Genomic DNA, 14691 nt, shown 5'->3' with positions numbered 1-14691 from the left:
AATGTGGACATTTATGGGGGGATGGGGAGGTCATCATCTGTGCTGCGTGCAGAACTTTGAGTCTGGCTGCTTTGGGGGTCATCCACATTCTGCAGATAAATCCAACACATTAATTGATTTCCCCAGGGCTGAACTTTGGTGGCATTTAAAAAGCTTTTAAAACAACAACAAAAGATAATGCAGGGAAGAAATCACGCTCGTTTTAAGAAATTCAAGAAAAAAAAGCAAGGCCTTATCACTGGAAATTGCGAAATGGGGCTAAAAGTCCTTCAAGTGAAAGGAGAAGCCGCAAAAACAATTTAAACCGCAGTGTTGAACGCACAGCCCAACAGGCGCCGGAGGGGTCCTTAGACCGCCCAGTTTCGTATCAGCCAATCAGAGGGCGAGAGGCGCGGCCTGGCTTGCGATTGGTCGAGTGGCGGAGGCTAATTGCGCAAGCGCCCTGGGTTCGCGGCACTCGGGACAGCGCGTGAGTCCTCGTCCTCATTGTCGCCATGCCCGCCGACATCAGCCAGTGGTCCGGGCCGCTGAGCCTGCAGGAGGTGGACGAGCGTCCCCAGCACGCGCTGCGGGTCGCCTACGCCGGGGTGGAGGTGGACGAGCTGGGCAAAGTGCTGACGCCCACCCAGGTACGCGCAGGCCTGGGGAGGGGGAGGCCCGGGAGCAGCGGGACGGAGCAGGCCTCGCTCCCGGGGCCTCCGGGCTCAACCTCTGTATCCCCAACTATGCCACAGGAGTCCCACCCGGTAGCCGGAGGCGCCTTATGTAACCTCTGTTAACAGTCCAGAACTTGGAGCCACCCCACCCCAGAGAGCGGCCTGCACTGTGCAGGGCTCCAGGGCCAGCGCCTTCCCATTGCCTGATTTGCTGTTGGGGTGGAGGTGGGATGCTGAAGCCCAGCAGCGGCTCCAAGCTCAGAGAAAGTAGCTTTAACTCTTCCCTTTGTGTATTTAGAGCCCAGGGTTCGGGATGGTGACTTGGAAGTTTCCATTGGGAGGCCTGGCCGGTCTCCATTGTCCCAAACTTTGTACGTGTCCTTGGGAGCTGTTGTTTTCTGAGCTCTTGAACTTGTTCAGTGAAGGCAGATTACACATCAGCTGGCTACTGTATTCAAAGACATGGTGGCTCAGGACCCCAGTAACGTGGAGGAGGACCTAGTGGCACGGTTAATAACGTGGAGATAGTGTTGCTAAGGCTGGTGTGTGTTCGTGCGTGCGTGTCGAGAGAGAGAGAGGGGGAGGGGGAGGGGGAGGGGGAGGGGGAGGGGGAGGGGGAGAGGGAGAGGGAGAGGGAGAGGGAGAGGGAGAGGGAGAGGGAGGATCTCACTGGTGTAGCTCTGACTGGCCTGGAATGGAACTCACTACGTGACCAAGCTGTCCTCGAACTCACAGGAGATCCGCCTGATTCTGCCTCCCAAGTGCTGGGCATTAAAGGCATGCGCCACATCAGTTTTTTTTTTCTGGCTTTTTAAGATTTGTTTTATTTTTATTTATGTATATGTGAGTGAGAGCAGGGAGTTGTGGAGGCCCGAAGAGGCATCAGGTCCCCTGAAGCTGGAGTTGCTGGCTGTTAAGGACCATCCTCCCCACCCCCCACGGGTGTTGGGAGTGTGGTCCTTTGCAAGAGTTCTTAATGACTGAACTGTCTCTTCCAGCCCCAAGGTCCAGGCTTTTAGTCGAGGTCATACTCAGGAACTTCCATTAATCTGTTGTTGCACCCCCGCCCCCACGTGGGTGCTGGGAATTATCTGTCCTTTGCAAGAGTTCTTGATGTCTCTCCAGCCCCAAGATTCGGGCTTTTAGTAGGGCTATACTTGGGAACTTCCAATAGATTAAAATACATCTATTTTAATATGTATCTTTAGTAAAAGAAGTCAGTAAAAACTAGTCCTCATGGTTTACCTTTTAGGGGTATAAGGCTGTAAATACTGAGCTTGAGAGCATTTTTGAGTTTTTAACCTCAAACTGGTTCCTTCTTACAGGTTCAGAATAGGCCCAGCAGCATTTCGTGGGATGGCCTTGACCCAGGGAAACTCTACACCCTGGTCCTCACCGACCCAGATGCTCCCAGCAGGAAGGACCCCAAATTCAGGCAAGTTGAGGAAAAGATGGTGAGAGGCAGTCATCCAGGTGTGACGTGTTTGGCAGAAGTCCCTTGTTAGGCAGGGACACATAGACCGGCTGGGATTATAGCATGGTTGTAGTGCTGGTTAGGAAAGCCCACCTGAGCCAGATCGCCAGCTTCATAGATGGCTTCTCTAGGCGTCCAGCTCTCTCGCTCGGATATGCTTTCCGACTGTATCACCTGCCTTCGTGGTTCAGTGTGGAGCAGGTGCTTGGTGCATACCTGTCTCCAGGCGCTCAGAGTCCCTCGTTCTCTCTCTCCAGGGAGTGGCACCATTTTCTGGTGGTCAACATGAAGGGCAATGACATCAGCAGCGGCAAGGTCCTCTCCGATTACGTGGGCTCTGGGCCTCCCAGTGGCACAGGTCAGTCAAGGCTGCTTCAGGGGAAGGGTGTGAGAGGAGGCAGGGGATGGGGGGACTCTGTCAGGTTGCCGCTGGCCCAGTTTGTTTCCAAGCCTCTCCCTGAGGGAGACACAAGTCTGCTTGCTTTCCCCTTTGGGCCAGTCCTTTCCAGTGCTGTCTCCAGTCTGTGGGCTTGTGGGGTTCTGACTGGGTGTGCCCTCTGTGGAGCTACTGTTGGACTCTAGAGAGCTGCATCAGAATGTGATTTTTGGTGGTCCTGAAAAACCGAAGCCAGGGCCCTCCGGCACTTTAGGCAAGCTCTCTGGCACTGGGCTGTCAAATGCCTCCAACAGGCAGGGGCACAGAGAGCAGGCAGTGCTGTGGAAGCTCAGAGTGGGGTTTGGCGGGCCAGATGTGGGCAAAGTTGAGCCCCTCTGGTCTCTGTCTAAGCTCTGCTTTGTCTGATCTTGGGAGTTTCTGATTCTATAAACAGGAAGTGATCACTGTTTTCACATAAATGCCCGAAGACTTCTTTATAACTCTCTCTTTCTTCCGCAAATGTGGTTGGGTACCTTGAAAAGGCTTGGAAGGCTAGCGAGCCACATTGATGACACCCATGCACACACACTGTAGTGATCCACATTGGACACACATGCACACACATGCACGCACACTGTAGTGACCCACATTGATGACACTTGTGTGTTTACACGGACAGTGTGAGTCAGTGAGATTCATCTCCGACATTGAAGTTCCCTAACTCGCACAAACACCCCCGGAGCTGGTGGGAGACACGGTTACTGCCTGTTGCCTGTTACACGGTGTTCCCATTCGCTGGAACGAGGCCATGGTGATGATGGCTGATGCGTGGCAGAGTGCGAACGTTTGTGCATTGTTCTGCCCTCAGCACTGACTGGAATAATGAGTACCCAGTAAGGACAAGGACCACTGCTCATGGCTCACAGTGTGGCCGCTGGCCCAGCAGCCTCCAGGTGGCTTAAAGGCCTCCCGCTTGTTCCTAACAGAGAGTAAAGAAGCGGATTTCCTGGGGACTCTTAAGGTTCTCCAGGGCACCAACAAAAGCAGGTGATTTAATTATAGACGGGAGACGCTGGGAGTAAAGCGAGTCTCTCGGGTAGGAGCTGTGCTCTGTTTTAAAGACTAGAAACCCCAGCAGCTCTGGGAGACGGGGGAGGTTTGAAGTTTAGCTTGCAGAATAAACTGATGGATCGTGAAGTTTCGGGCAGTGGAATTGAGGCACACACATCTGGACACTCCAGAAAGATGGGATCTCTTCCTGTCACCCCAGTGTTCTTAGAGGTGGCCTTGTTCCTGTGGCTCCCAGGATTTTCTGCCGTCTGCCTCCATGAGTTGTTTTGGTCACCACACTTCTCATGGGCAGAGCATGCGGGACAAGAGTCATTCTGTTCTGGTTTCCAGTTCATTTCCTTTCGTTAATTAGTATTCCCTGTGCCCGCGTGCCTCGTGGCTCAGCCTTCCTCTTGCTGGCACTTGGGCTGTGGCCAGGATGTGGGTGCTGTGAGCAGAGCCTCTGTGTGCCTTCTGGCTGTTCTTGGCCGGGCTCCATCACTCTTAGGTCGATATCCTAGGTCTACGAGTTGCCTGGAGTTCTCCAAAGTGGATGTTCTACACTCTGATCAGCTCGTGTGAAGTTCTTGTGAGTCTGTGAAGTCTTTGCAGACCCTGGCAGGTCATTGATGCTTTTGTGACAGGTGGCATACTGTGGCCTCTTTGTCCAGTAATCTGGATGATGGCCACTTCTGTTGTTATCATCCTCATACACATAAATAGCTTTTCAAAAAGTGATTGAAACCATAGGATTTTGACACAGTTTCCTGCAGCCCATGCCAGCCTTGAACTTTAGGAGTACTTGGGGATGGCCCTGAACACAAATCCTAATCAAGTGGCCACTGTTCCACTCTGTTTATGTTGTGCTGTGTAGAGAACCAAGCCGGGGATGTGTGTATGTTAGGCAAGAGCATTCCCAACTGCGGTGCATCCCCACCCCAAACTTACTGTCTGGGTGATGCTTGCCTCTCCTGCAGGCCTCCACCGCTACGTCTGGCTGGTGTACGAACAGGACAAGCCACTGAACTGTGACGAACCCATCCTCAGCAACAGGTCAGGAGATCATCGCGGCAAGTTCAAGGTGGCGGCCTTCCGCAAGAAGTATCACCTGGGAGCCCCAGTGGCGGGCACATGTTACCAGGCAGAGTGGGATGACTACGTGCCCAAGCTGTATGAGCAGCTCTCTGGGAAATAGAGGAGCTGTGGAGGCCAGAGGTCCTGGGGACCCCCACAGTATTGTCAAGTTGTACAAAGCATGCTGTTTCTCCTCCTTCCTTTCTACCCCCTTGCAGGGAGTCCTGAGCTGTGCTAGGATAGAGGTGTAGGGTGACTTCCCGCTGCCCATCCTTAGGATTCTAATAATCGTATCCAGGTTTATGTTTGCTCGAATTTAGTCTCCATCTAGGGGGTGTTTGGCGTTCTGATGGAGTGCTTGTGTTGTTAAAGATTTGCAACTCTGGAAAGTAAAGACACTCTGCCCCATGTGAGGGTGAGGGCTGGTGTTGTCTGTACGTGGTTTGACAAGGACTCGCCCAGAACCAGGCATGGTAGCATCTTCTGAGATGTGTTTTTGAAGTTCTGTCCCCAACTGGGACAACACAAGGCTTCCATCTCAGCTAGGGCAGGCGGCTGCACAGGTGTTGGTGTCCTGTAGCTCTAAAGAACAGGGCTACTGTGCTGAGGCAAGGCCCCAGAGAGAGGGCTAAGCCTTGCTTCTCAGTAGTATGAGCAAAAGTTCCTGGAGTTGCTAGGTGTGTTAATCTTGTCTGTACATCATCAAATAAAAATAAAGGCATTGAATTCAGGCATCCGGGTATTTTCTCCACTGTGCATGGGCGGAGGAGCCCTCTGAGGCAAGCAGCGTGCCATCTGGCCACAGGGAGTTTCTGCCACCTCCTCCCTTATAATGGGCAGTGGGGGCAATGCTTATGGAGGAGGGAGAGTCAGGAGTGGTGGCGCACACCTTTTGTCCCAGCACTTGGGAGGCAGAGGTAGGGAGAGCTCTGAGTTCTAGGCCGGCCTGGTCTCCATAATGAGATCTTGTCTTAACAAAAAAACCAAACTCCCAGGCTTCAGGCAGGCCTGGGAATGGTGGATCAGACCTGTATCCCCAGTATTTGAGAGGCTGAGGCAGGAGGACTGTGTGAGTTTGGAGACAGCTTGGGCCATATAAAAAAAGGTCACAGAGGTGACCTAGCAGGTAAAGGCTGACCCCAGGACCCAGAGGCGGAAGGAGAAAACTGACCGCAGCCAGTTGCAATCTGACTTCAATACATGCACCTTGGCACCGCGGACACCCAAACATATGTATAATTTTAAAACGTACTGAAAGAGAAATCAGCTGGCTTGCTTCAGGCCTAGAAGCACCTTTGCTCTGGACCAGTTCTTCAAGGTCGAATACCCTTACTACTTTTGTACCCTTGTGACAGACTTGATCAGCAAGAGGTTTGTTTTGGCTTTTACTTGGGTCTGTCACAGCAGGAGATGCGTAGCCAGGTGGCTTGGGCTGAGGTGGTGGCACTGTCTGGTAAAGGGATTCACATTCTAGCAGAGCCAAGAGCATGAGGTGGAACCAGCTGGGCTGGAACTCTCACTTCCTCCAGCCAGAAGCCAACTCTGAAAAGTTCACAGCCCTTCCAAAACAGCACTCCTATCTGGGCAAAGAATCGTGGGAGACCCTGGTCAAATTCTGAACAGCCCATTGCTTCCTTAGGTGCCAGGGATGTGCCCTATGGCTCCTCTGCACTGCCCACATTGTCCACGAGCCTTCCTTTGCTGTGGTAAAAGGCTGTCAGTGTTGTGGAAACTTACCCCTCCCCCATGGGTCATCCACAGAGGGGTCAGGGCCAGGCGGAGGAGACTCCCAGTGTCAGAGGTTCCTGTCACTGTGAATTGGGCTCATGGGGAAGGGTCTGAGGTTTTATTGTATGGTGAGAAAGCCTTACAGCATACCTCAGGCGGGCCTTGAACTCACAATCCTCCCTCTGTCTGGAATTACAGGCCTAGCCCACCTCCTAGTTCTTCCTTTGACAAATGTTGACAACATGTCCTGATAGCTTCTGGGTGGATAAGATAGGTAGATTTTTGTGGAAAATGTATATTTAAAGTTGATAAAAGTTATAAAAATGGATGATGGGGGGGGCTCGAGAGATGGCTCAGAGGTTAAGAACACCAACTGCTTCTTCTAGAGGTCCTGAGTTCAATTCCCAGTAACCTCATGGTTGCTCACAACCATCTGTAATGAGATCTGGTTTCTTCTGGCCTGCAGCACACATACAGACAGAATGCTGTATACATAATTAATAAATCTTAAAAAAATGAATGATAGGGTTGGGGCGGAGCTCAGTGGTAGAGTAGACATGCACTCTGAATGTACATGTGTACACCCCCTGGTTTGATCCCAGCACTGAAAAACACACTACACACACAAGTGTGCTCCCAACAGAGTGTGGAAAGAAAGTGCCTTCCATCTCAGCAGGGTGTCTTGATGGTAATCCCTGGCCTAGGCTCTCTTCCAGAAGAAACAAAACATACCTTATCTTTCTATCCTTAAAAGTCTTGGCATGTACACTGGTAAACACTGTTAGGTACTTATGTAACAAAATGTTTTGTTGTTCTGTTTTTGAGACAGGCTTTCTCTAACAGCCCTGGCTGTCCTGAAACTTGCTCTTAGACCATGATGGCCTTGATCTCAGAGATCTGCCTGCCTGTGCTTCCCGAGTGCTGGGATTAACGGTGTGTGCCACCAGACCCTGCTCAAAATTTTTTTAAAAAATATTTTAAGTGTGTGTGTGTGTGTGTGTGTGTGTGTGTGTGTGTGTGTGTGTATGCAGGTGCCTGTGGAGTCCAGAAGAGGGCATCAGGTCCTAGAGCTGGAGTTGCAGGTGGTTGTGCCCCACCTAATCTTGGTGTTGGGAACTGGACTCAGGTCCTCTGCAAGAGCAGGGTGCACTCCTAACCAGTGAGCCTTCTCTCCAGCCTTTTCTTTAAAATAATAAATTATTTTATTCATCCATTTGTCCATCTATCATCTACTGGGTAGATGCACACACGCGTGTACTACAGCACGTGAAGATTAGAGTACAATTTGTGGGAGGTGATTCTTCCTACTCTGTGGGTCCTGGGATCAAACTCAGACCGTCAGGGTTGGTGGCAAGTACCTTTATCCGCTAAGCCATCTCACCGACCCCAGACACATATTTTTCCAAACACACTAGTTTATGCAGTGGTTCTCCAGGTGTGTAGCTTACATTGTGACCAGATACTTCATATTACAGATGTTCACACCACTGTATGATTTTGTTTGTGTGGTTTCATTTATTTCTGTTCATTTGCTGTTGTAAATAGCGCTTTGGCAAACGCCCTTCATACGTGTAGGAAGTGCTTTGGCAAGTTAGGGGGGAATTCCTAATATTGCAACAATTGTTTCCACAGGCCTGCACCTTTTCAGTTCTGATACATGCAGAATACCCTCCAGGAAGACAGTAGTGGTGTGTGAGTTCCTTCTCCACAAATCCGGACAGTTTTACTGAACTTCAAACATTTTGACTTGGTATTTATGTATATTTAAAATCATGTACTAGTTTTTCCTCTTACATGATTTTTCATGTGATTTTCTATCACCAATTGCAAGATGCTTTGTTCTTTAAAGAGTGGTAATCAGGGCGAGGTCGTCCTCTGCTTCCTTGTCTAAACGTGTGGACGTGGGCCAGCAGTATGGCTTAGTAGGTAAAGTCACTGCCACCAAATCTGACGTGGAGGGCACCCACACTGTGGGAGGAAAGAACAGACTCTCCACGGTTGTCCTCCGGATCGTGTGTGACCTTTGTGGCACACGTGAGCATGCAACATACACAAAAGATGCAACAAACGGGGCTGCAGAGATGGCTCAGTGCAAGAGCACTGGCTGCTCTTCCAGAGGTCCTGGGTTCAGTTCCCAGCAACCACAGGGCAGCTCACAATCCGATGCCCTCTTCTGGTCTGCAGGCATACATGCAGGCAAGCACCTGTATACATAAAAAAAAAAAAATCTTTAAAAAAATGTAATAAATGATTAAACTGGACCTGATGGACATGCACGAACAAAGTCCAGAGGTTCAGGGCAGTTCTCTGATCACAGCCATCCCAAAGAGTGTAATATAAGGGCTTGGAGTGACACGGGAGTACTAGTGACAGCAGTTTGGGGTGCAGTCCACCGTGGCGGGGGAGGGAAGCAGTTGTTTCCTGACATCTGCTGGCAGGAAGCTGAGAAAGATGAATGCTGGTGCTCGGCCCACTTCCTCCTTTCTGCTCACTTCAGGACCCCAGCCCGTGGCAGGGTGACACCCACAATTGCTGTGGATCTTAGTTAATCTAGGTGATCTGTCACAGGCGTGCCCAGAGGCTGGTCTCTTCGCTGGATGATTCCAGGTCCTGTGGTAATATCAGCTATCACAACAGGTGCCTCAGCGTGCGGCCAGGCTCGCAGTCCAGGATTACTTGAAATTTTATCCAGTTATTGTGTGTGTCTGTGTGAGTTTGCACATGCATGCATAACGTGTGGGTGTGGTCAGTGGACGACTTGGCGGAGTTGGTTCTCTCCTACCTGTTCAGGTATTGAACTCATCACCAGGTTTGCAGAGCAAGCTCTTTGTTGCTGAGCCAACCGTCTTGCTTGCCCATAGCCGGCCCGCCCACAGCCCGCCCGCTCACAGCCGGCCCAGTAGTATTTCTAAGGGTGGAATCTGGGACGTGCCTAGCACTCTGACCTTATGTAGAAGGGAACATCTGCTACGGCAACCAACGTGGAATTTCTCAATTCACCTCTAGTAAACAGAGGTCATCTATCAAAAGCCGGGCTAATATCTCGTCAGTGTTTATGCCCAGCTGCATGTGGTTGAAGCCCGTCTTGATACCGGTGCAAAGTCAGGCAGCCTTGCTGTTGATTGGAAATTCCTGCGTGACTTACAGATAGAGCCCACAGGTCTGGGAGCCTTTTGTAAACGGATTCCCGCAAGCCTCTTGACTCCTGCTCTCACTCACTCAGCTCCTACTTTGAGAGAGTGTCTCTTAGTCCCTTGAACTTGCCGGGCACTTCCAGATCTGGCCCTTCACACACTCATTTTTCTGCTCTCTCTGCTGACACTGATGACCCTTACAGTAACTGAGTGGGCTAGGTATTCCCATGGCGCTGTGGCTGTGTTTCTATCTTTCCATTGCCAGTTAAAGATGTGTGCACTTATAGCCTGCCTGCCTTCCTTCCTTTTTTCTTTTCTTTCTTTCTTTCTTTCTTTCTTTCTTTCTTTCTTTCTTTCTTTCTTTCTTCCTTTCTTTCTGTTTTCTCTTTCCTTCCTTTCTCATTCCTTCCTTTCTTCCTTTTTCTTTCTTTCTTTCCTCTTTTCTTTCCTTCCTTCTTTTTTCTTCCCTCCCCCTCCCTTCGTCCCTTCCTTTTGTCTTCTTTCCTTCCTCTTTTCTTTCCTTCCTTCTTTTTTCTTCCCTCCCCCTCCCTTCCTCCCTTCCTTTCTAAGGCAGGGTGTTACATCTCTCAAGATGGCCTGAGACTCAAACTTCCTCTCCTCCAGCTCCTCTGCTGCTGGGACTGCAGGTGAATGCACAGCACGGGTTCATGCAGTGCTGGGAGTGGAATCCAGGGTCTGTGCGTGGTCAGCAGGTGCCCTGTCAGCTGACTGACATCTTTAGCCTCTGTATGCAGAGTATTTTTTAAATTGGTTTTTAAAAAGGTTATTTAAAAATATGTCTAGGTATGGGTGTGTTTCTGTGTGCTGGTATATGTGCCTATGGAAAGGGTTCTCTGGAGCTGTGTGTGTGTGTGTGTTATATGTATGTATGTATTTAAATTTCATGTTTAGGAGGTAGTACCCTTCAGAAAGTCAAGGACTGCGAATGTGCCCTGTGGAGGCATGGCTCAGTGGTAGAGTGCTTACAGAAGGTATGCAAGGCCCTCGGTTTTTCCCCCAGCACGAGAGGAAAACAAAACAAAACGCCTACCGAACAACACTAGGAAACCGAGATGCCCAGCAGCGGAGGATAGTTCATGTGTCCTGAACTCTCCTGGATGACTGAGAAGGGGTTCTTAGGTTTAGGGACCTTGTTTATTTATTTTCTCTCTGTTTTGAGATGGAGTCTAAGAGCATAGCTCAGGTTGGCTCTGGCCAGATTGGCTTCTGCTAGCCCAGGCTGGCTTCGGTCCGATCTGCTCCTGCCTCTTTTACATGGACTTCTGTGTCCATAGGCTTCATGACCAGTCACGTATCCTCAGCACTAATCTGAATGTCACCTGTGGGGCACGTTGACACATCTCAGGTGTCTGGGATAGGCAATCGGTAAACAGCCACAATAATCACAGGGCAAGGCTTTTTACCAGGTATGCCTTAGCTATATGTATGACAACTCAGTTTTTAAAAATTTGCTTTGGGTGTGCACATGTGTGTGCACATGCCATGATGCACATGTAGAGGCCAGAGGGCAGCTTGCAGGAGTGGGGTTGTCTTTCATCAGGTGGGCTCCAGGGTTCGAAGCCCTGTTATCAGGTTTGGCAACAAGCACCTTTTACCCACTCAGCCATCTTGCCAGCCCATAAACCTGTTACACAAGCCTTTTAAAACCCAGGGGAGTTTACTCCACACTGGAAAGGAGGACACTGGCTCTTTGCCCCATCCTTATGTTTCTTATATACCTGGATTGTTGATTTTGGTTTTTCTGAGGCAGGGTTTCTCTGTGTAACCTGTTAAACCTTGGCTGTCCTGGAACTCAGAGATCTGCCCTCCTCTGCCTCCTAAATGCTGGGATTAAAAACGTGCACCACTGTGCCAGGCTCCTAAAACATAAACACTATGGTCAACTTGGCAGCTGTTACTATGGCTTCATGGAGGAGATAATTAGTAACTATTTGTAATTTTACACTTGTCACAGTGAGACCGACAGGTTACAGATGTTCTTCATTACTCACTCTCTTAGGCTCCAAGAATGCTCCTCAGGTCCTCATTCAAAAAAGCAGTGTTGGCAGGAGCTGGGGCTAGGGTAGGGGCAGGTGCTGAGGCAGGAGCTGAGGCAGGAGCTGGGGCAGGAGATGGGGCTGGGACGGGAGCTGGGGCAGGAGATGAGGCTGGGACGGGAGCTGGGGCAGAAGCTGGGGCAGGAGCAGGGGCTGGGACAGAGGCTAGGGCAGGAGCTGGGACAGGAGCTGAGGCGGGCTGGGGCAGGAGTAGGGGCTGGCACAGGGGCTGGGGCAGGGGCTGGGACAGGGGCTGGGGCAGGCTTAGTGCTCTAGTGCTGACCTAGTGCATTAGGAGGCTGAACTTAGTCCCCAGCCCTGAAGGATTGAAAACCGCTTGTGACCTTAGCTTGGCTAAGCAGCCCAACTTTCAGCTCATTAGGAAAATACAAAACAGGGCTGGGTGTGACGACACAGGCCTATAATCTCAGCACTCTGGGGAGGTCTTGGGGCAGAGGCAGAAGGATCTCTGTGAGTTTGAGGCCAAGCCAGTTTATGTGGTGAGTTCCAGAAAAACACCAAAATGGGAAAACCAAAAACAAACAACAACAAAAAACAGAAACAATAATAACAGGAAAGCCAAAATCCCATTTCAACATGCAAGGCTTGCAGGGCTAAGGCAACAGGGGAAGACTACTGGAAGTTCCCTCTTCACTACACAGTTCCTTTAGTCAAAGGAGACCGGAAGGGATGAAGTCTGCGCTACAGTAGGACAGTGTCCAGGGAGAGTGCTCCCATGCCTCCTCCACTGCTTGCTCTTCTTTGTGGGGTCCAGTCCTCTTGCCTGTGATCCCATGTGGCTTGTACTCCTATGGCTAGGGACCCAGTGAGCATGTCAAACACCGTACCTCCATCTCGGTCCAGAAGAAACTGAAATTTCGGCTTCCCCTCAGCATCCTTCTGGAAGCCCTGGAGCACCGTTCCAGGACTCAGCCCTAGAGTCATCCCCAGAGGCACCTAGAATGGAAATCCTGCTACAAGAACACAGCCAGGCAATGTGACGAACACTTTTATTTACAAATATAAGTAAAAGCCCTGACAGTTAACCATGCTCTCCCTTGGAACCTGAAAAATGTTTAAGTGGTTTTGTTTTTTTTTAAGGTGCATGCAAAAGGAGTAAAGCCTTTTTTTCTTCATCATTTTTTATTGTAAGAAAATACACAGTTTGAAAGGATGGATAATGCAATATTTATGACCAAAGATAGGGGGCGTGGGGAGGGGAAGGAGAAATAAACGGAGATGATCCGACTGAAAAGACATTGAACTCCAGAGACTGAACTGGAAACCGCGGGGAGGTGGGCGTGGGTGGGGGAGGAACAGGAGGAGGAAGTAAAAAAATTTTGATCAGAGAAACAGTTAAAATACAATATGAAAATAAGCAATTCCTCTCCTTAGATTCCCTCTATACACAAAATACATGATTTGCCAAAGCCCAATTTTGTGCTACTGGGATTCTGTGAGTTCCGGACATGTATTCGCACCGTCTGCAACAGCAGAGGATGCCGGGATACAGTAGACCAGGCTGACGGCAAGGCAAACGCTCGCCGGCAGGTTCTTAAAAATCACAAGCTCTCTTCACCCCGCCCACCCACCCCGGCCCCAAAATAGTAATAATATGTTACCACTTCATATGTACATCACAATTAGTTCCTGTAAAATGTATCAAATTTTCAATCTTTAATAAAACTTTGTTTTTTTTTAATTCCTGATGAATAAATACCAAAAAAATAAAATAAAATAAAATTATGCAGCAGCTGGTTAAGGTGTAAGGCTGCGGATTTTGTGTCTCTCTCCCCCTTGGCATGTAGTATTTATTTAGTTTTCTTTAGTTTTTCTTTTTTTGCTTTACTTTCACTGGTTGGTGACAATGAGAGATTGCTTAGAGCAATATACATCTGTGTTCCATCGCCGTTTGTTGATTGACCCTAAAGCCACTTGCAAGGTTTTCACCAGAACCTCTGTGGGCCACACCGGTGCTGGGTGTGGGGGGTGGACAGTAGGGGCGGCCGGGCCGGCCAGCACTGACAGTTGATGTGGGGGAGGAAAGGGCCCCTGATGGAGTAAGAGTAAACAGGCACTAGTCCGACACGATGTCAGGAAGAGAGAGAGAAAGAGAGAGAGGGAGAGAGAGAGAGAGTGTGAAGTGAGAGCAACGCCCGTTAAAATGGGGAATGTAGTTTTGTAAGGTCTGAATTTTTTTGTTTTCTTTTTTTCGTTTTTTTTTTGTAAATGGCAAAAAAATTTAATCTCATCTATAGTCCTCCTTAGGAAAATCTAATGTCACCAAATTCCCAAATCCCATTCTGAGGCTCTCCATGTCAAAAGTCTCCGTCTCTCGCTCTTGTCTTTCCAGGAGAATCTTGATCCTCTCACTGCGTTCCTTCTGCAGGGCGGCCAGCTCCTCTTCAATCTGCACCCAGCACAGAAGAGGGGCTCAGTGCCAACACTCGCTCCACAACCACGAGGGACCCCCACCAGGTGTGCAAGCACACACACACACACACACACACACACACACACACACACACACACGGGAGTGGGGAACAGCCTAGACCTGAGAGCCAGGAGCCCAGTGTCTCACACTTGCTAGGGCTGGGAGTTGGGGTACTCATGGGTGTGGGTGGGTGGGGCTGGGGATAGAGGTGGTGCTGCTATCTGAGCCTGGGCATCCTCCCTGTGACTTTGCAGTGGCCGGATGGGGCCTCCTGCATCCTAGGAATTTGATTGTGGAACAGTGGCCAGGAGAGCAGGCTACAGTGTTGCTGCGGGGACAGAGAAAGCAGGGGTAACAGGTTGAGCAGAGAGAGGTCACCAGCTTGAAATGCCGTGTCCCCATGCTCTCACAGCAAGCTCCTTCCTGCTGAGTCATCTCCTCAGGCCCTGAGATGCTTTGCGTGCATGTGCACATGTGCATCCGTGTACATGTTTCGTGGAAGCCAGGAGACAATGTCTGGTGTCACTCCTCTCAGCCCCAGGCTTGAGATGCTTCATGACACAGTCTCCGTGTGACTCTCCCTATAACACTGTCTACAGCCCGCCGTAATTCAAGGGGGTAACATTTACTATATGTGGCAATAGCAACCTATCTTTGTTTCCCCTCTTTTTTAAAAAAATTATTTTTACTTAATTATTTATGTCTATG

At 49.9% G+C, this 14691-nt stretch overlaps 2 protein-coding genes across 4 annotated transcripts in view; one reads left to right on the top strand and one right to left on the bottom strand.

Annotated features, from left to right (window-relative positions):
* Nucleotides 1-426: 426 nt before the first annotated feature.
* Pebp1 (phosphatidylethanolamine binding protein 1) lies at nucleotides 427-5361 on the top strand. Of its 2 annotated transcripts, none has more exons than XM_075981874.1 (4): nucleotides 427-629; nucleotides 1982-2091; nucleotides 2388-2488; nucleotides 4534-5361. In XM_075981874.1, the coding sequence occupies exons 1-4, from the start codon at nucleotides 495-497 to the stop codon at nucleotides 4749-4751; spliced, it is 564 nt and encodes a 187-aa protein (XP_075837989.1). In that variant the 5' UTR covers nucleotides 427-494; the 3' UTR covers nucleotides 4752-5361. The 2 variants fall into 2 exon arrangements, with proteins under 2 accessions (XP_075837989.1, XP_075837986.1); XM_075981871.1 differs by having other exon boundaries at nucleotides 1982-2095; nucleotides 2392-2488.
* An 8017-nt stretch (nucleotides 5362-13378) lies between these two features.
* Nucleotides 13379-14691, bottom strand: part of Taok3 (TAO kinase 3) — a 182715-nt gene continuing 181402 nt past the window's right edge. For both annotated transcript variants that reach the window (XM_075981864.1, XM_075981865.1), the window contains one exon: nucleotides 13379-13959. In XM_075981864.1, coding sequence (XP_075837979.1) covers nucleotides 13798-13959 — 162 coding nt within the window. In that variant the 3' untranslated portion in view covers nucleotides 13379-13797. The remainder of the gene's footprint in view (nucleotides 13960-14691) is intronic.

Source organism: Microtus pennsylvanicus, chromosome 1 (genome assembly GCF_037038515.1).
Source record: "Microtus pennsylvanicus isolate mMicPen1 chromosome 1, mMicPen1.hap1, whole genome shotgun sequence".
Classification (NCBI taxonomy): Eukaryota; Metazoa; Chordata; class Mammalia; order Rodentia; family Cricetidae; genus Microtus; species Microtus pennsylvanicus.
Note: the sequence above shows the minus strand (reverse complement) of the source record. Positions and strands in the feature narration are given on the sequence as shown.